General features: G+C 41.9%; 1 protein-coding gene across 1 annotated transcript in view; it reads right to left on the reverse strand.

The window, feature by feature from the left end:
* The window catches only part of CATSPERB (cation channel sperm associated auxiliary subunit beta), a 153,492-nt gene that overhangs the window by 81,376 nt on the left and 52,012 nt on the right, over positions 1-20,104 (reverse strand). The window contains exons 12-14 of the mRNA XM_025392882.1: positions 14,194-14,240; positions 12,890-13,039; positions 10,152-10,310 (exon numbers count right to left, since the gene is read on the reverse strand). Coding sequence (XP_025248667.1) covers positions 10,152-10,310; positions 12,890-13,039; positions 14,194-14,240 — 356 coding nt within the window. The remainder of the gene's footprint in view (positions 1-10,151; positions 10,311-12,889; positions 13,040-14,193; positions 14,241-20,104) is intronic.

The following is a 20,104-nucleotide window of genomic DNA, read 5'->3' on the forward strand; positions in this document are numbered from 1 at the left end:
TTTTTTTTTTTTTTTTTTTTTTTTTGAGACAGAGTCTCACTCTATCGCCCAGGCTGGAGTGCAGTGGTGCAATCTCGGCTCACTGCAACCTCTGCCTCCCCAGTTCAAGCGATTCTCCTGTCTCAGTCTCCTGAGTAGCTGGGATTACAGGTGCCCACCACCACACCCAGCTAATTTTTGTATTTTTTGTAGAGACAGGGTTTCACCATGTTAGCCAGGCTGGTCTCGAATTCCTGACCTCAGGTGATCCTCCCACCTCGGCCTCCCAAAGTGCTGGGATTGCAGTCTTCCACGTCTTTTACATGGCTTGATATCTCATTTCTGCTTAGCACTGAATAATAATCCATTATCTGGATATACCAAGTATATTTGTCCATTCTCCTAGTGAAGGACATCTTGATTGCAGTACAACTCTCACATCCAACTGGACCGTTTTGCAAGCTCTATTAGATTTACATCAGTTTTAGCTATTGTTCTTCTGTTTCCACAAGAATTGTTCCAATTTCTTGGCCTTTCTAAATTTTTGTTCAACTCTTAGTTCTGTTTCTTAGCTCCATTTCAGAGGACACCATATAAACGCTTTATCTTTAATTCTGACTATTTATTGTCCACAATCAAAACACACATAAATGGATTTTGTGTGTGTGTGAGATCAGGTCTCACTCTGTCACCCAGGTTGGAGTGCAATGGCACAGTCTTGGCTAACTGCAACCTCTACCTCCCAGGCTCAAGGAATCCTCCCACTTCAGCCTCCTGAGTAGCTGGGACCACAGGCACATACCACCACAGCTGGATAATTTTTTTTGTATTTTTTGGTGGAGACAGGGTTTTGCCATGTTGCCCAGGCTGGTCTCAAACTCCTGAGCTCAGGTGATGCATCCACCTCGGCATCCCAAAGTGCTGGGATTACAGGTGTAGCCACTGCACTCAGCCTGAATTTTTGAGATGTATAACATACTGGCAAAAAATTTGATCTACATGCTTTTAAACCATTAAGTTCAAGTATGACAACTTCTTACATCACTGTTAGTTTCCAATCCATGGGCCCTAGGAATTCTAGAACAAAAGACAATGAAGCAACCACTTTTTCAAAAAATGACAGAAAATGAGTAAATAAAGTCATAGGATTCTACACAGTTGGAGAAATACACAGAAAAAAAACCCCACAAGATGGATACTGGAAGAACTTCATGCCCAAGAAGTCTATTTAGATGATCACCTGTTATATATGTGGAGAAACCTGAACACGACCGAATGCAAATTGTGTTCCTCTTACAAGGGGAACAAACGTTCAAGGGTCAAAGAAGAAATTAGGGGTTTTAAACTGATATTGGCTGGGTGCAGAGGCTCATGCCTGTAATCCCAGCACTTTGGGAGGCCAAAGTGGGCAGATCACTTGAGGTTAGGAGATCGAGACCAGCCTGGCTAACATGGTCATGGAACCCCCTCTTTACTAAAAATACAAAAATTAGCTAGGTGTGGTGGCAGGTGCCTGTAATCCCAGCCACTTGGGAGGCTGAGGCAGGAGAATCACTTGAACCCAGGAGGTGGTGGTCACAGTGAGCCGAAATGGTGCCACTGCACTCCAGCCTGGGTGACAGAACGAGTCTCCGTCTCAAAAACAAACAAACAAAAAAACAAACAAAAAAACCAAAACTGATGTGGTTAGGCTTTGTGTCCCTACCCAGATCTCATCTTGAATTATAATCCCCATGATCCCCAGGTGTTGAGGAAGGAACCAGGTGGAGGTGATTGGATCATGAGGGCAGTTCCCCCACGCTGTTCTCATGATAGTGAGTGAGTTCTGATGAGATCTAATGGTTTTATAAGAGGCTGTTGCCCCTTCACTCTGCCACTCTTCTCTCTCCTGTTGCCATGTGAAGATGTGCCTTCTGTCATGAGAGGTGAAGCCTTGGACTTCCTGGGTTGAGTGGGGACTTGGAGAACTTTTCTGTCTAGCTAGAGGATTGTAAACACACCAATCAGTACTCTGTTTCTAGCAAAAGGTTTGTAAACGCACCAATCAGCACTCTGTAAAAATGCACCAATCAGCACTCTGTGTCTAGCTAAAGGTTTGTAAACGCACCAATCAGCACTCTGTGTCTAGCTAAAGGATTGTAAATGCACCAATCAGCACTCTGTAAAATGGACCAATCAGTGCTCTATAAAATGGACCAATCAGCAGGACGTGGGCAGGACTAAATAAGGGAATAAAAGCTGGTCACCCAAGCCAGCAGTGGCAACCCACTTGGGTCCCCTCCCACGCTGTGGAAGTTTTGCTCTTTCGCTCTTCACAATAAATCTTGCTGCTGCTCACTCTTTGGGTCCCACTACCTTTATGAGCTGTAACACTCACCGCGAGGGTCTGCAGCTTCATTCCTGAAGACAGCGAGACCATGAACCCACCAGGAGGAACAAACAACTCTGGACACACCCCCTTTAAGAGCTGTAACACTCACTGTGAAGGTCTGTGGCTTCACTCTTGAAGTCAGCGAGACCATGTACCCACCGGAAGGAAGAAACTCTGGACACATCTGAACATCTGAAGGGACATACTCTGGACACACCATCTTTAAGAGCTGTAACACTCACCGCAAGTGTCCGTGGCTTCATTCTTGAAGTCAGCGAGACCAAGAACCCACAAGAAGGAACCAATTCCGGACACATTTTGGTGACCACAAAGGGACAATCACCAAGTGGTGAGTACCATCGGACCCCTTTTGCTTGCTATTCTGTCCTGTTTTTCCTTAGAATTCAGGGGCTAAATACCGGGCATCTATTGGCCAGTTAAAAGTGACTAGCATGACTGCAGGATTAAAGACACGGGTGTCAGGCTTTCTGGGAAGGGGCTCTCTAACAACCCCCGACTCTTTGGAGCTGGGAGCTTGGTTTGCCAGGAACCAGCTTCTGCTTTTCCTGTACTTCTGGGCTGAGCTGAGGGTCAACAGAGAGGAAAGCCATTCAGCTTCGGGGTCCCAACAACAAGTTGGTTGACCCTGCAGCCATGAGTGGAACTCTCAAAGTCATGTCGCCCAAGCAAGACTCGCCTATCTATCCTATCTATCCTGACCCTTGCCTCCTGGATCCTAATGCCTGTCAGACAAACTTCCTCCCACCTCTTTTCTCCAAGGCTAGTCACGCTTCTAAAAACAACTCCCTGTCTCTAGTGCTTTTCTAGTTTCTCCTATAAGGATGATTTCTAGTATAAACTTTAGGACTCTATTCCCTTCTTCAGGCATCCAGGCTCACTAATCAGAAACACATAATTTTTGCCCAAAGTCCCATTGTAGGGGGCACTACCTGGAATTTTAGGATCCCTCCTCAGACAAGCAGGCCTAATAAAAGCTATTCCCGAAGCTAGGATATGGGGAGCCTCAGAAATTGTATCCTTCCTATTCACATAAGTGAGGATGAAAGGCATCACCCTTTCAACTCTGGAGATCCCTTCCCTCCCTCAGGGTATGGCCCTCTGCTTCATTTGGGGGCATAACATCTTTATAGGACATGGGTAAAGTCCCATTACTAACAGGAGAATGCTTAGGACTCTAACAGGTTTTCAAGAATGCATTGGTAAGGGCCATTAAATCCGATTTTTCTTGGTCTTCTTTGTGGTCTAGGAGGACAGGCAAGGGTGCATGTATTCGAGAATGCATTGGTAAGGGCCACTAAATCCAACCTTCCTCGGTCCTCCTTGTGGTCTAGGAGGAAAACTAGTGTTTGTGCTGCTGCGTCGGTGAGCGCAACTATTCCAATCAGCAGGATCCAGGGACCGTTGCAGGTTCTTAGGCAAAAGGTGCTTCCACTGCTGTGTTGGTGAGCACAACTATTTTGATCAGCAGGGTCTAGGCACCATTGTGGGTTCTTGGGCAAGAGGTGTTTCTGCTGCTGCATCAGCGAGTGCAACTACTCTGATAAGCAGGGTCCAGGGACTGTTGCGGGTTCTTGGGCGGGGAGAGACACAAACAAACCAAAACCACAGATGGTTTTGTCTTTCAGATGGGAAACACTCAGGCATCAACAGGCTCACCCTTGAAATGCATTCTAAGCTATTGGGACTGATTTGACCCATAAACCCTGAAAAAGAGGCGGCTCATTTTTTTCTGCACAATGGTTTGGCCCTGATATTCTCTCTCTGATGGGGAAAAATGGCCACCTGAGGGAAGTATAAATTACGATACTATCCTGTGGCTTAACCTTTTCTGTAAGAGGGAAGCCAAATGGAGTGAAATATCTTATGTCCAGGTTTTCTTTTCATTGAAGGAGAATACACAATTATGCAAAGTTTGCAATTTACATCCCACAGGAGTACCTCTCAGCTTACCCCCATATCCTAGCCTCCCTATAGCTCCCCTTCCTATCAATAGGCCTCCTCCAATCTCCCCAACCCAGAAGGAAGCAAGCAAAGAAATCTCCAAGGGATCACAAAAACCCCCATTGGTTATGTCCCCTTCAAGCTGTAGGGGGGAGGGGAATTTGGCCCAACCTGGATACATGTCCCCTTCTCCCTCTCTGATTTAAAGCAGATCAAGGCAGACCTGGGAAAGTTTTTGGATGATCTTGATAGGTACATAGATGTCCTACAGGGTCTAGGGCAAACTTTCTATCTCACTTGGAGAGATGTCATGCTATTGTTAGATCAAACTCTGGCCTTTAATGAAAAGAATGTGGCTTTAGCAGCAGCCCGAGAGTTTGGAGATATCTGGTATCTTAGTCAAGTAAATGATAGAATGACAGCCGAAGAAAGGGATGAATTCCCTGCTGGTCAGCAAGCCATCCCCAGTATGGATCCCCACTGGGACCTCGACTCAGATCATGGGGACTGGAGTCGTAAACATCTGTTGACCTGTGCTCTAGAAGGACTAAGGAGAATTAGCAAAAAGCCCATAAATTACTCAGTGATGTCCACCATAACTCAGGGAAGGAAGAAAATCCTTCTGCCTTCCTCGAGTGGCTATGGGAGGCCTTAAGAAAATATGCTCCCATGTCAGCCGACTCACTAGAAGGTCAATTGATGCTAAAAGATAAGTTTATTATCCAATCAGCCGCAGATATCAGGAGAAAGCTCCAAAAGAAGCCCTGGGCCCTGAACAAAATCTAGAAGTATTATTAAACCTGGCAACCTCAGTGTTCTGTAACAGGGACCAAGAGGAACAGGCCCAAAAGCAAAAACGAGATCAGAGAAAGGCCGCAGCCTTAGTCATGGTCCTCAGACAAACAAATCTTGGTGGTTCAGAGGAGACAGAAAATGGAGCAGGAATCACCCAGCAGGGCTTGTTATCAGTGTGGTTTACAATGACACTTTAAAAAAGATTGTCCAATGAGAAACAAGCTGCCCCCTCGTCCATGTCCGCTATGCCGAGGCAATCACTGGAAAGTGCACTGCCCCAGAGTGCAATGGTTCTCTGGGCCAGAAGCCCCCAACCAGATGATCCAACAACAGGACTGAGGGTGCCCAGGGCAAGTGCCAGCTCATGTCATCACCCTCACTGAGCCCTGGGTATGTTTAACCATTGAGGGCCAGGAAATCGACTTCCTCCTGGACACTGGCACGGCCTTTTCAGTGTTAATCTCCTGTCCCAGACGACTGTCCTCAAGGTCCATTACCATCTGAGGAATCCTGGGACAGCCTGTAACCAGGTATTTCTCCCACCTCCTCAGTTGTAATTGGGAGACTTTGCTCTCTTTACATGGCTTTCTTGTGATGCCTCAAAGTCCCACACCCTTATTAGGGAGGGATAGATTAGCGAAAGCTGGAGCTATTATCTACATGAATATGGGGAACAAGTTACGCATTTGTTGTCCCCTACTTGAGGAGGGAATCAACCCTGAAGTCTGGGCATTGGAAGAACAATTTAGAAGGGTAAAAAATGCCTGCCCAGTCGAAATCAGGCTAAAAGATCCCACCACTTTTCCTTATCAAAGGCAATATCCCTTAAAGCCTGAAGCTCATAAAGGATTACAGGCTATTGTTAAACATTTAAAAGCTGAAGGCTTAGTAAGGAAATGCAGCAGTCTCTGCAACACCCCAATTCTAAGAGTACAAAAACTGAACAGTCAGTGGAGACTAGTGCAAGATCTTAGACTCATCTAATGAGGCAGTAATTCCTCTATATCCAGTTGTACCCAACCCCTATACCCTGCTCTCTCAAATACCAGAGGAAGCAGAATGGTTCACTGTTCTGGACCTCAAGGATGCCTTCTTCTGTATTCTCCTGCACTCTGACTCCCAGTTTCTCTTTGCCTTTGAGGATCCCACAGACCACACATCCCAACTTATGTGGATGGTCTTTCCCCAGTGGTTTAGGGATAACCCTCATCTGTTTGGTCAGGCACTGGCCCAAGATCTAGGCCATTTCTAAAGTCCAGGCACTCTGGTCCTTCAGTATGTGGATGATTTACTTTTGGCTACCAGTTCGGAAACCTCATGCCAGCAGGCTACTCTAGATTTCTTGAACTTTCTAGCTAATCAAGGGTACAAGACATCTAGGTTGAAGGCCCAGCTTTGCCTACAGCAGGTCAAATATCTAGGCCTAATCTTAGCCAGAGGAACCAGGGTCCTCAGTAAGGAACGAATATAGCCTATACTGGCTTATCCTTGCCCTAAGACACTAAAACAGCTGCGGGGGTTCCTTGGAATCACCAGCTTTTGCCAACTATGGACCCCAAGATACAACAAGATAGCCAGGCCCCTCTATACTCTAATCAAGGAGACCCAGAGGGCAAATATTTATCTAGTAGAATGGGAACCAGAGGCAGAAACAGCCTTCAAAACCTTAAAGCAGGCCCTAGTACAAGCTCCAGCTTTAAGCCTTCCCACAGGACAAAACTTCTCTTTATACATCACAGAGAGAGCAGGGATAGTTCTTGGAGTCCTTACTCAGACTCGTGGGACAACCCCACAACCAGTGGCATACCTAAGTAAGGACATTGATGTAGTAGCAAAAGGCTGGCCTCACTGTTTATGGGTAGTTGCAGCAGTGGCCATCTTAGTGTCAGAGGCTATCAAAATAATACAAAGAAAGGATCTCACTGTCTGGACTACTCATGATGTAAATGGCATGCTAGGTGCCAAAGGAAGTTTATGGCTATCAGACAGCTGCCTACTTAGATACCAGGTGCTACTCCTTGAGGGACTGGTGCTTCAAATATGTATGTGCGTGGCCCTCAACTCTGCCACTTTTCTCCCAGAGGATGGGGAACCAATCGAGCATGACTGTCAACAAATTATAGTCCAGACTTATGCCGCCCAACATGATCTTTTAGAAGTCCCCTTAGCTAATCCTGACCTTAACCTATATACTGATGGAAGTTCATTTGTGGAGAATAGGATACGAAGGGCAGATTATGCCATAGTTAGTGATGTAACCATACTTGAAAGTAAGCCTCTTCCCCCAGGGACCAGTGCCCAGTTAGCAGAACTAGTGGCACTTACCCAAGCCTTAGAACTGGGAAAGGGAAAAAGACTAAATGTGTATACAGATAGCAAGTATGCTTATCTAATCCTACATGCCCATGCTGCAATAAGAAAAGAAAGGGAGCTCCTAACCTCTGGGGGAACGCCTGTTAAATACCACAAGGAAATTATGGAGTTACTGCACGCAGTGCAAAAACCCAAGGAGGTGGCAGTCTTACACTGCTGAAGCCATCAAAAAGGGAAAGGAGAGAGGAGAACAGCAGCATAAGTGTCTGGCAGAGGCAGGGAAAGACCAGCAGAAAGGAAAGAGATAAAGAGACAGAAATTCAGAGAGAAAGAAAGAGAAAGAGAGACACAAAGTCAAAGACAGAAGGAAAGAGAGAGATAGAAGTAGTCAAGAAAAAACAGTGTACCCTATTCCTTTAAAAGCCAGGGTAAATTTCTGTCTACCCAGCCAAGGCATATTCTTCTTATGTGGAACTTCAATCTATATCTGCCTCTCAGACAGTCTGCAAGAAATAACGAAATCTGTCTTTACTCTACAATCCCAAATAGACTCTTTGGTAGCAGTGACTCTCCAAAACCGCCAAGGCCTAGACCCTCTCACTGCTGAGAAAGGAGGACTCTGCACCTTCTCAGGGAAAGAGTGTTGTTTTTAGACTAGCCAGTCAGGGATAGTAAGAGATGCTGCCTGGTGTTTACAGGAAAAGGCTTCTGAAATCAGACAACGCCTTTCAAACTCTTATACCAACCTCTGGAGCTGGGCAACATGACTTCTCCCCTTTCTAGGTCCTGTGACAGCCATTTTGCTGTTACTCGCCTTTGGGCCCTGTATTTTTAACCTCCTTGTCAAATTTGTTTCCTCTAGGATTGAGGCCATCAAGCTACAGATGGTCTTACAAATGGAACCCCAAATGAGCTCCACTAACAACTTCTACCAAGGACCCCTGGACTGACCCACTGGCCCTTTCACTGGCCTAAATAATTCCCCTCCGGAGGACACTACAACTGTAGGGCCCCTTCTTCACTTCTATCCAGCAGGAAGTAGCTAGAGCTGTCATTGGCCAATTCCCAATAGCAGTTGGGGTGTCCTGTTTAGAGGGCAGATTGAGAGGTGAAGCCAGCTGGACTTCCTGGGTTGAGTGGGAACTTGGAGAACTTTTCTGTCTAGCTAGAGGATTGTAAACACACCAATCAGTGCTCTATGTCTAGCTAAAGGTTTGTAAACGCACCAATCAGCACTCTGTAAAAATGTACCAGTCAGCGCTCTGTGTCTAGCTAAAGGTTTATAAATGCACCAATCAGCACTCTGTGCCTAACTAAAGGATTGTAAACGTACCAACCAGCACTCTGTAAAATGGACCAATCAGCACTCTGTAAAACGGACCAGTCAGCACTCTGTAAAATGGACCAATCAGCAGGACATGGGTGGGGTCAAATAAGGGAATAAAAGCTGGCTACCGGAGCCAGCAGCGGCAACCCACTCGGGTCCCCTTCCATGCTGTGGAAGCTTTGTTCTTTCGCTGTTCACAATAAATCTTGCTGCTGCTCATTCTTTGGGTCCACACTGTCTTTACAAGCTGTAACACCGTGAGGGTCTGTGGCTTCATTCCTGAAGTCAGCAAGACCAGAAACTCAAGGGGAGGAACAACCAACTCCGGATATGCCACCTTTAAGAGCTGTAACACGCACTGTGAAGGTCTGCGGCTTCATTCCTGAAGTCAGCAAGACCACGCACCTACTGGAAGGAACTCTGGACACATCTGAACATCTGAAGGGACAAACTCCGGACACACCATCTTTAAGAGCTGTAACACTCACCACAAGGGTCTGTGGCTTCATTCTTGAAGTCAGCAAGACCAAGCACCCACCGGAAGGAACCAATTCCAGACACAATGATTATAAGTTTTCTGAGGCCTTCCCAGCCATGCAGAACTGTGAGTCAACTAAACCTCTTTTCTTTATAAATTACCCAGTCTCGGACAGTTCTTTATAGCAGTGTGAGAATGGACTAATACATAACCATTTAGTGTGAAAAACTAAAATATGGAAGAGAGTTTTAAGAAGACCTGGAAACAGGGTATCATCTTTACAAATCTCTAAATTTTGCACATAATATAGACAGTTGAGAAACTGAATTAGTTCCTTCTTTGGAAGTCATTGCAGTACTTTCTTAGTTCCAAAGTTTTGCTTAATGTTTCATAATCTGTGGCCCTTACTTTTTTAAACTGTCAGATGCTCCATAGATGGTATAACTACTCCTTTACCAAGCTTTCAGCGTACTGATACAGAACTGACTGAAGGAGCAGCCAGAGGGTGGAAAAAGCTACCAGAAGGAACTTAAAGAACAAAGCCAGAAGTCAAGCTCAGACAAAATCAAACAGAAAAAGGCAAACATTAAATGCTGGAAACACTAGTTAGAAATACACTTTTGATGAGGTTAGTGGCAAAATCTAAGTAATTCAGAGCTGGAAAGACATGTATAGTAATTGGCAACATTCAAGGTAACTCTGATGTACCCATGGCTCATTTTCATCAGCCAATGAACTACCTGAAAGGTAAAAACTGATAATAGACACCAAGGTTAGTATACAATAAATAGTCAATAAATATTGTCTTCCCTCCCGCTGCCATCTCTAGGTCATCAGAGAAGCTCTGTTCTTAATGTACAACCATGCAGCATACAGTAGGTGGATGATTTAACTCTAACACAGACTGAAGTTTCACGTGTACGCACCTGATTGCCATAAACATATAAAAAGTGGCTTCGGGGATGAAATACCATTCCAACGGGAGAAGAGAATGACGGAGGAAACCGAAAAATTGGAAATTTTGCTTGTGCACTTGGTTCATTATTTCTCAGGATGCTCACAGAGACAACAGCAGTTTTCTTAACCTAGGTAAACAAAGAATGAGCAAGTCATGAGAATTTTGCCATTATTATTAGTCTGTGTTACAATTTTTAGAATTTCCTGTTACTTGCATTTTTATTAAGAGAGAGATACATTCACTAACACAACATAGAACTAGAAGGATTAACAGTAATTGTTACCTCTTTACTCCACTACTCTGGCCCCTGCCACACACCCATTTTATAGTTGTTGAAAATGAAGTTTAGGAGATTAAATAATTTGTTGAAAGTTCTATAATTAACAGCAAAGAGAGGTTTATTATAGAATCACTGCTGAACTTGGCAGACAGACTCCAAAGCCCATGCTTATGACTATCATGCCAAAAGTATGGATGCCTAAGCCACACCCCAGTTCTATTCAACCATGATTTTAAAGGGGATCAGAATATGACAGCTCAGGCCAGGCACAGTCTTCAGCTTAAAATTATCTTTATATAAAAGTGTTTGTAATCTCAGCACTTTGGGAGGCCTACGCGAGAGGATTGCTTGAGCCTAGGAATTTGAGAACAGCCTGGTCAACAAAGTGAGACCCAACTGCATAAAAAAAATTAAAAATTAGCCAGGCACGGTGGCATGCACCTGTAGTCCCAGCTACTAATCAGGCCAAGGCAGAGGATCGCTTGAGCCAGGAGTTAGAGTCTACGGTGAGCTATGATCACACCACTGTACTCCAGCCTGAGTGACAGAGTGAGACCGTCTCAAAAGAAAAAAAAGAGATATGAAACCTCAAAATATGCTACTTTTGGCCAGGCACAGTGGCTTACGCCTATAATCCCAGCACCTTGGGAGGCCAAGCTGGGTGGATCACTTGAGGCCAGGAGTTCGAGGTCAGCCTGGACAAAATGGCAAAAACCTGTCTCTACTAAAAATACAAAAATTAGCCGGCGTGGTGGCACACACCTGTAATTTCTGTTACTTGGGAGGCTGAGGTGGGGGAATCTCTTGAATCTGGGAGGCAGAGGTTGTAGTGAGCCAAGATTGCTCCACTGCACTCCAGCCTGGGTGACAGGGACTCTATCTCAAAACAAAAAAATGCCACTTTTATATAAAGATAATTTTAAGCTGAAGACTGTTGAGATTCAACAGATGTAGAGAAAAAACTTTGGAGCCTCTGGTGTCTAACTAAAAGCAGGAACTGCTAGGAAAGAGGCTGACAGAAATTCCTCTTTGGGGCAGATCTACTCCCAGAAGGAAGAATGCAAATAAAACCTGTCCGAAATCCCTTCTCCAGAGGAGTTTTATAGCCCTGAAGGAGAAGGAAAGACCACTCATACCTAGATTTTCAAACATTATCAAAATCATTCATATCTCCTGGCCAGGTGCTGTGGCTCATGCTTGCAATTCCAGCACTTTGGGAGGCCAACGTGGGTGGATCACCTGAGGTCAGGAGTTCAAGACCAGCCTGGCCAACATGACAAAACTCCATCTCTACTAAAAAATACAAAAATTGGCCAGGTGTGGTGGTGGGCACCTGTAATCCAGCTACTTGGGAGGCTATGGTAGGAGAATCGCTTGAGCCTGGGAGGCAGAGGTTGCAGTGAGCTGGGGTTGCAGTGCACTGAGATTGCACCACTGCACTCCAGCCTGGGCAGCAGAGTGAGACCCCATCTCAAAAAAGCCCCAAAGAACAAACAAACAAACAAAAAATCGTATCTCCTGTTTGCTGTCCTGAAAACCCATTTATCTTTTGTTTTTTTTTCAAAAAAGCATTTTGTGTTTCCATAAATGATTTTCTCCCTCTCCCCTTCACTTATTAAGATGGTACCTTACCTCCAAATTTTAACCTCATCACTGAGTTTCCCATGTGTGCATACTGCACATGTAAATAAACTGTTTTCTCCTATTAATCTTTTTTTTTTTTTTTTTTTTTTTTCGGTTTTTTTTTCAAGGCTCCAGTCATTGAACATAAGAAGGTGGAGGAAAGAGTTTTTTCCTTCCCTACAATCTTGATGATAGGGGCTGAACTTACGGTTTTATTTGTTTGTTTGTTTGTTTGTTTTCTCAGACTGGGTTTTGCTCTGTCACCTCGCCTCGAGTGCTAGAGTGCAGTAGTGCCTCACTGTGGTCTTGAAGTCCTGGCCTCAAGCCTCCTGCCTCAGCCTCCCGAATTGCTGGGATTACAGGCATGAACCATCACAACTGTCAGTTTATGTGTTTTTTAATGGCTCCAAGAAGAATTCTAATTCACAGGTAAGGTTAAGGACATTTGGAAGAAAGAGATAAAGATCTGTGGCAATTAATTCCATTTTTTTTCGTTTAATTAAGCATTTTATGGAATCTTAAATTTATATAGAAAAATCCCAGCTTATATTCTTTAGAGAATTAGCAAGGGAGAATCACTATGCACACAGCATCACGTTTTCAATTTTCATCAAAATGAATGACAATCAGGCAAGAAATCTCTAAAGTGTTAAGCTATATTATTGATCTTAAATAATTTTGCTGTAGCCAATTTTATTAGGTTCTATTGCCAGACATAACAAGAACTTGAAAATAACTTTCGCTAAGGAAAATTTTTATTGTTGTCATGTCAAGATAAATTCCCTCTGGGATATAAGGCCTACCTTGTTATGGAAGAGGAAAACTCCCGTACCATGCTCTTGGTCAACAAGAAATGTTAGCACTCTTGGAATACTTTTCATTCCTTTAAAAACGTAAGGTAAGCAGGGTACCCATTCAAGAAGTGGTTCCTGACTATAAAAACAAGAGCTTGACTATAAAAAAAAAAGAAGGGAAAAATTAATGCTGTTTTTGAAACATAAGTTCTAATTCTCTTAGTGAAACTAGCCCAATTGTTCATAGAACTAATATTTACAGTTTATTTTAACAAACAGAAATTAACCCTCCCTCCTTGGTCTTAAAACCCACTGGTCTTTAAACTCCTGGTCTTAAAAACTGCATTTGTCTCATCTGAATTCCTTCTTTAGGAAATTGACCCTCAGGCAAGAAACTTGACCCTTAGGCAAGGAACTGAAACTCAACAGATCACCACATCCAGATAATGAGAAGTCAGACTCCTCATCCATCATGATTGCTTCCTTACCCATCTCTAATTCCTGTTTTCCTACCTTCCTTTCTGTGTAAATACCCCAATTTTACTCAGAGAGGCAGGCTTGAGATTTTTATCTCCCATTCTCCTTGGCTGCAGCACCCAATTAAAGCCTTCTTCCCTGGCAATACTTGTTGACTCAGTGATTGGCAGTCTATACAGCAAGCAGCAGGACCTAGACTGAATCCCTGGTGTTTTAGTAACAGTAGGAAAATAAATTAATAACCATTGTGTTGCTCTGACTGATCACAATTGTTTTTTTTTTAAATCCTTAATGTAACTGGGTTTGGTGGCTTACGCCTGTAACCCCAGCACTTTGGGAGGCCGAGAGGGGTGGATCATGAGGTCAAGAGATCAAGACCATCCTGGCCAACATGGTGAAACCCCGTCTCTACTAAAAATACAAAAATTAGCTGGATGTGGTGGAGTGTGCCTGTAGTCCCAGCTACTTGGGATGCTGAGGCAGGAGAATCGCTTGAACCTGGGAGACAGAGGTTGCAGACAGAGTGAGACTCTGTCTCAAAAAAAAAAAAAAAAAAAAAAAAAAAAATCCTTTATGTCTGTGCCTCTCTTCTGAGGGATATGAGCCCAGAAAACATTGCAATGCATCTCTTTCTGGTACAAATTGTTTTTCTAAAATCATTGCTTAGGTCCTGATTAACATAATTAGGTAAGTACTACTAAACCCAAGTAGAAACATCCCTGGGAGCAAAGAGTGATTGTGAAGCCTTTCAGTCTGTAGGATTTTTTAGATTAATCACAATCCATGAAGTCATGTACAACAAAATTTCTTAACTTATAAAATATTCGATATCATACCTCACTTAGGGTTCTGTTTCTCTCAAAGGTGATTGTAACATAATCAACTATAAAATAAATACAAGAGTACAGGAATTATGAGCACATCTGTATTTCTAAAACTGGAAGGGTTAGTCTTAATAGTCATCATGAAAATCATAGAAGTTATTTTTGCAAGTAAACCTTATGGTTAATGAAAATAATAATAATAAAAGTTATGTATCATCAAGTAATGTATACTTGAATCTAATTTTCTTATCCCTATTGCAAGTGTACCTATTGTCTCAGATTTAAGTTAGAATTTTTTTTTTGTTTTAGGTCATTAACTTATATAAAGCAAACTTATCTTTATATTTTGGTCTAGTTTTATTTTATGTCATTTTATTAAATCTAGTTGTAACTGAGTAGCTTAGATTCAAAATGCATTTTAAAACTTTTTTTATTCCTTTCTTGATTTCTGCCTTTAAAACATACTTTGGAACTTTGTTTCCCTCCCTTCCCATCTAACACTCCCTTGCACTGCTGACTTATTTAATTATGTGCTTGCTTAGAAGTTCCAGGGGCTAATTTTGAAACAAATCAGACATGGAGAGTCAGTTGTAAAATTCCAGAGATTACCTCAAGGAGGTTAGTCTACAACCTGGCCATCATGAAGATGACACCAGCCTATGCTCCAGGTAGACCATGATTCAAGACAGCCACTGGGACAAAACACACAGACCTTGTACCCAGCATCATTCCTGCATGCCTTCCACCCCAAGTTCCCCCTTCTAAACTCCTCTCCCCAGCCTAAAGTTTGGAACGGTCTTTTAAAGGCATGAGCCTGGCCACTCTCACAACTGCTGGCTTTTGGAATAAAAGTCACTTTCCTTTCACTGCATCTCATCCTTGTTCATTTGGCTTTATATGTGGCAAGCAGCCAAGCTTGCATTCATTACAAATTTGGTAGTCCCTTTAGGGAGTCTGCATTTTGAGTGGTCTAGTCTGTCAACCTAGTTTGCAGCGAGTGGGGGAATTGGCTGCAGCAGTGTGCCAGGGCTTTCCTCTTCATGCTACCGGATGGGAAAAGAGTTGCTCATGAATACTAGCTGCTGCTGGCAAGCTGACCCGGCAGCTGGGGCTCTGGGCATTTTCCTGGCAGCTGCTGAGATACTTTTGTCTCAGGCAATCTTCCTTCTCTCCCTGTCATGGCGTTAGCTGCCTACTACACTTTGCTGGTGCAGGGTAAGTGACATGTGAAGAAGCTGACGGACTTCAGAACTGGATAAGTCAACTGGAATGCACCCAGTTCTCCTCTGTCTCTTCTGTGGTAACACTTGAGCTCTGCTCCATTTGGACATAGCTGCTTGTGACATTGTCTGGGCAGGAACACCATCTTTATCTGTGGCATCACTTGAGCTTTGTTCTGTTTTGACCTAGCTGCTCATGGGGCCATCTGAAGTTGAGACAAGGTTTCAGGACTTTTATCCAGTCCCCTTGATGGGGAATCAGCCTGGGAGTGTACCATCTGAATCTGTAACTGTGTATGTATGTGATCTACATTTGGGCCCTTATCTACTTGCAACTTTCTTTCCTTCTTTCTCTACCCTTTAAGGCAGCGTGTATAAGCCCCCCCACTCAATCTAGGGATCCAACCCTGAAGTAGAACAATTTCTGTCACCCTGGCTCTTGTCTGGGTTGCTCTGTATTGGACCCCAAAGTACTTCTCAGAGCTGTGCCAAATCTTATGGGGGAAAGAAGCATGTGATTTCTTCTGTAGGTTATCTAAATGGGCCTGTATCCCACTTATGGTTTTCAATGCTATTTGTCGGAAATACCTGGGATAAACGTTGAAACAGTCCCAACTCCAATTCTTTTGCCCTTTACCCTTTCTGTCCACTTGTTTTGCCGTCTCATTTGTTGCCCTTCCATTATGACTTACTGGGATTGCAGCAGGACCTGGACTTAGATTAAGGTGGATATGCTAAAAAAAAAAGGCTATACTGGTCATTGCCAGTCATTAGCCTGTTGGGGAAATTAATTCTTTGACACATTTGGCTCTCCTAACTGTGTGGCAAAATTTACACAGGCATGCCTATTGGGATAATGAATGGTACCATCAACACCGGTTGTGTAAAGTAAGGAGAATTCGCCCAAGTCCTGGCAATCTAGTTGCAGGGAATTATTGATAGAGGCAAAAGCAAGGCATCAATAGAGGCTGCTCCTCTGCTCACTAGAGGCCCCTGATTTTGGGACTCCAGCTGGTTACATATTATGGTCCATTTCTGTGCACATTTTAAACTGATAGGCAAATTATAGCAAAAAAAAAAAAAAAAAAAAAAGTCAGAGCTCACATGGTTAATTTGCAACTGTAAAGTTAATCAGAGTTCTAAAGCTACCTTCTCTTTTTTTCCTGCCTGCCTTGAATATGCTTTGAATCTGCTTTTACTAAGATGTGGTGCTAAGATAGGACTCATTATTTATGTTCTAACTGAAATGTAAACATTGGAAACTCATTTGGAATGGAAGAAAAACAGGATAAAAGAGACTTTTGAAAACTGAACTGCCACATGAAATTTAAAGTAGTTTCTTCTAATTCTGTAAGGAATGTCAATGGTATGGAACCAAAAAAGAGCCCGTATAGCCAAGACAATCCTAAGCAAAAAGAACAAAGCTGGAGGCATCATGCTACCTGACTTCAAACTATACTTCAAGTCTACAGTAATCAATATAGCATAGTACTTGTACCAAAACAGACATCTAGACCAATGGAACATAACAAAGATCTCAGAAATAACACCACACATCTACAACCATCTCATGTTTGAAAAACCTGAGAAAAACAAGCAATGGGGAAAAGAATTCCCTATTTAATAAATGGTGCTGGGAAAACTGGCTAGCCATATGCAGAAAACTGAAACTGAACCCCTTCCCCACATCTTATAGAAAAATTAACTCAAGATGGATTAAAGGCTTAAATGTAAAACCCAAAGCCATAAAAATCCTAGAAGAAAACCTAGGCAATACCATTCAGGATATAGGCATGGGCAAAGACTTCATGATGAAAACACCAAAATCAATTGTAACAAAAGCCAAAATTGACAAACAGGAGCTAATTACACTAAAGAGCTTCTGCACAGCAAAAGAAACTATCATTAGAGTGAACAGGCAACCTACAGAACGGAAGAATATTTTTGTAATCTACCCATCTGACAAAGGGCTAATATCCAGAATCTACAAGGAACTTAAACAAATTTGCAAGAAAAAAAACAAACAACCCCATCAAAAAGTGGGCAAAGGATATGAACAGACACTTCTCAAAATAAGACATTTACACAGCCAACAAACATATGAAAAAAGAGTGCAACATCACTAATTGTTAAAGAAATGCAAATCAAAATCACAATGAAATACCATCTTACACCAGTCAGAATGGCGATTATTAAAAAGCCAAGAAACAATAGATGCTGGCAAGGCTGTGGAGAAACAGGAACGCTTTTATACTGTTGGTGGGAATGTAAATTAGTTCAGCCATTGTGGAGACAGTGTGGCAATTCCTCAAGGATCTAGAACCAGAAATGCCATTTGACTCAGCAATCCCATTACTGGGTATATACTCAAATGAAAATAAATCATTCTACTATAAAGACACATGCACATTTGGGCCCTTATCTACTTGCTACTTTATTGCAGCACTAGTTACAATAGCAAAGACATGTAACCAAGCCAAATACCCATCAATGATAGATGGGATAAAGAAAATGGGTACATGTACACCATGGAATACTATGCAGCCCTAAAAATGAATGAGATCATGTCCTTTGCAGGGACATGGATGAAGCTGGAAGCCATAATCCTCAGCAAACTAGCACAGGAACAGAAGAAAACCAAACACCACATGTTCTTACTTGTAAGTGGGAGTTGAACAATGAGAACACATGGACACAGGGAAAGGAACAACACACAACAGAGCCAGTTGGTGGGTGGGGGGCAAGGGAAGAGAGAGCATTAGGACAAATAGCTAATGCATGTGGGGCTTAAGACTTAGATGACAGTTGATAGATGCAGCAAACCACCATGGCACATATATATCTATGTAACAAGCCTACACGTTCTGCATTTGTATCCTGAAACTTAAAGTAAAATAGAAATAAAAATAAAAAACAAAACTGAACTGCCATAGAGACTGCTTTACCCAAATTTTGGTCCATCGCTTTTCTTGGATTACCTACTAAGGCAAACAAAGTTCAGCCATGTGAACAGATTCCAATTTTGTCACAAAAATAATTCAGATCCAGCTATCTTTTATAAAATGATGAGATTATATTGCTATCTTATGGCTAGAATTTGAAGGTAAAAGCTATTGGATATTTGTGTGTGCATATACATGTTTAGATCTGTTTATGTGATGTTGATGTATTATGTGATGTGTCATATCTGGCACACTACCAAGCTGGCTTATAAGTAAATGAGTACTCATAAATGAAATCCAAAAGCTCTTCAAATTCACACGAATCTTTGATAAATACAACTGGTTTTAAATATGATTAATAAAATTAACATAGAAATGTCTTCAGAAGTGTCAGTATACATTTTTGTCTGAGTTTACTGATAAGATATGTTTTGTATTTGCCTCTGCTAGATATATTAAGCTGTCTGGATTTGGCATAAAAGTTATAAGGCTATAAACCCAGCCAAAAGCAGAATGATCTTTGTTTGTATGATTTTTTTGATACATAAGACTAATTTAATATTGGTAGTTCAGTGAAAACAGCCAAATCTTCTAAGTTGTCAGCAAAATGCCCATGTGTTTAACTTTAAGGTTCTTAGGTGAACCCCTGATGTTTATGAGCTTTAAAAATGGTTAACAGAAAAATAACTTTAAATAATGACTAGTGCTAATATCTCAGTTTTCAAAAGTAATCTAGATTAATGATTAAAAATGAAAAAATCAAATCATGTAAATGGGGTAAATGCTTGCAGGTAAACTTTTTATGAAATTTAAAATCTTAAAATTATTTTGGATGCTCATTTTGATGTCTGGGTCATTTCCAACTAAAAAAGGGTTATGATGTGGGAAAACATGTTTATAAAACTTGTAGAATTATTTCATCCATAAAATGTTAACATCTGATAAACAGTTCAGGATTTCTTGCTTCCTAAGCTTTCACTAAAGTTTAAAGTTATTAAAAATAAAAATACTAGTTAATATATAATTCTGTAAGTTGTGTTCTTATTAAAATACTTTTTGTATGAGAAAATATCTTATATGGTAAATTTCTGTCCTAAAGTAAAATGGTTGTTTAGGAAAGAGGTAATATGGGACAAGATAGAAAGTCTAAGCATGCTATAGATGGCCTGTGTCATAAGCCATATCCATAGATGGCCTATGTCAGATGTAAGATTTTACATCTTATCAAGATAATTTCTATGTTGTCTTTATTAGATTTTTGATAGCTTAAAAACCCTGAGATTTAAAAGGGTTAAGGTTTTTACAGCCACATAACCTTCTACATTGCCCTTAAAGTCTTTTGATTATCACTTTGATTAAATGAATAACTATTATTTTACAATGACCTATTCTTCTATTTTGACCAAATGTTTTGAGCCTTTTAGCATCTTTCACAAACGTCCTCAAAATCAAATCCTAAATTAAGTCTCTGACTTATTTCTTGGGCTCATCAAAGCTATAAAAATTAATCAATGCAAGTATGTAAATCTTTTTATGGCTTCCAGTCAGGTCATAGACTCCAGTATCACCATCTCCAGCTTCTTGAAAAGGTCCTTAACAGGTACTATTAACGAATCCATGTGCTGTTAAGTTACAGGGCTTTAACTCCTAGATGGACATATCTCATCTAAAGAAGATGCTGCCTCTGCCAGTATCTGATACCAATCTCAAGTCAACCAAAGCCTCACCTTTAGACCCAGACAAAGGTGACAATCAAAGTAT

Source organism: Theropithecus gelada, chromosome 7b (assembly GCF_003255815.1).
Source record: "Theropithecus gelada isolate Dixy chromosome 7b, Tgel_1.0, whole genome shotgun sequence".
NCBI classification, from domain to species: Eukaryota; Metazoa; Chordata; class Mammalia; order Primates; family Cercopithecidae; genus Theropithecus; species Theropithecus gelada.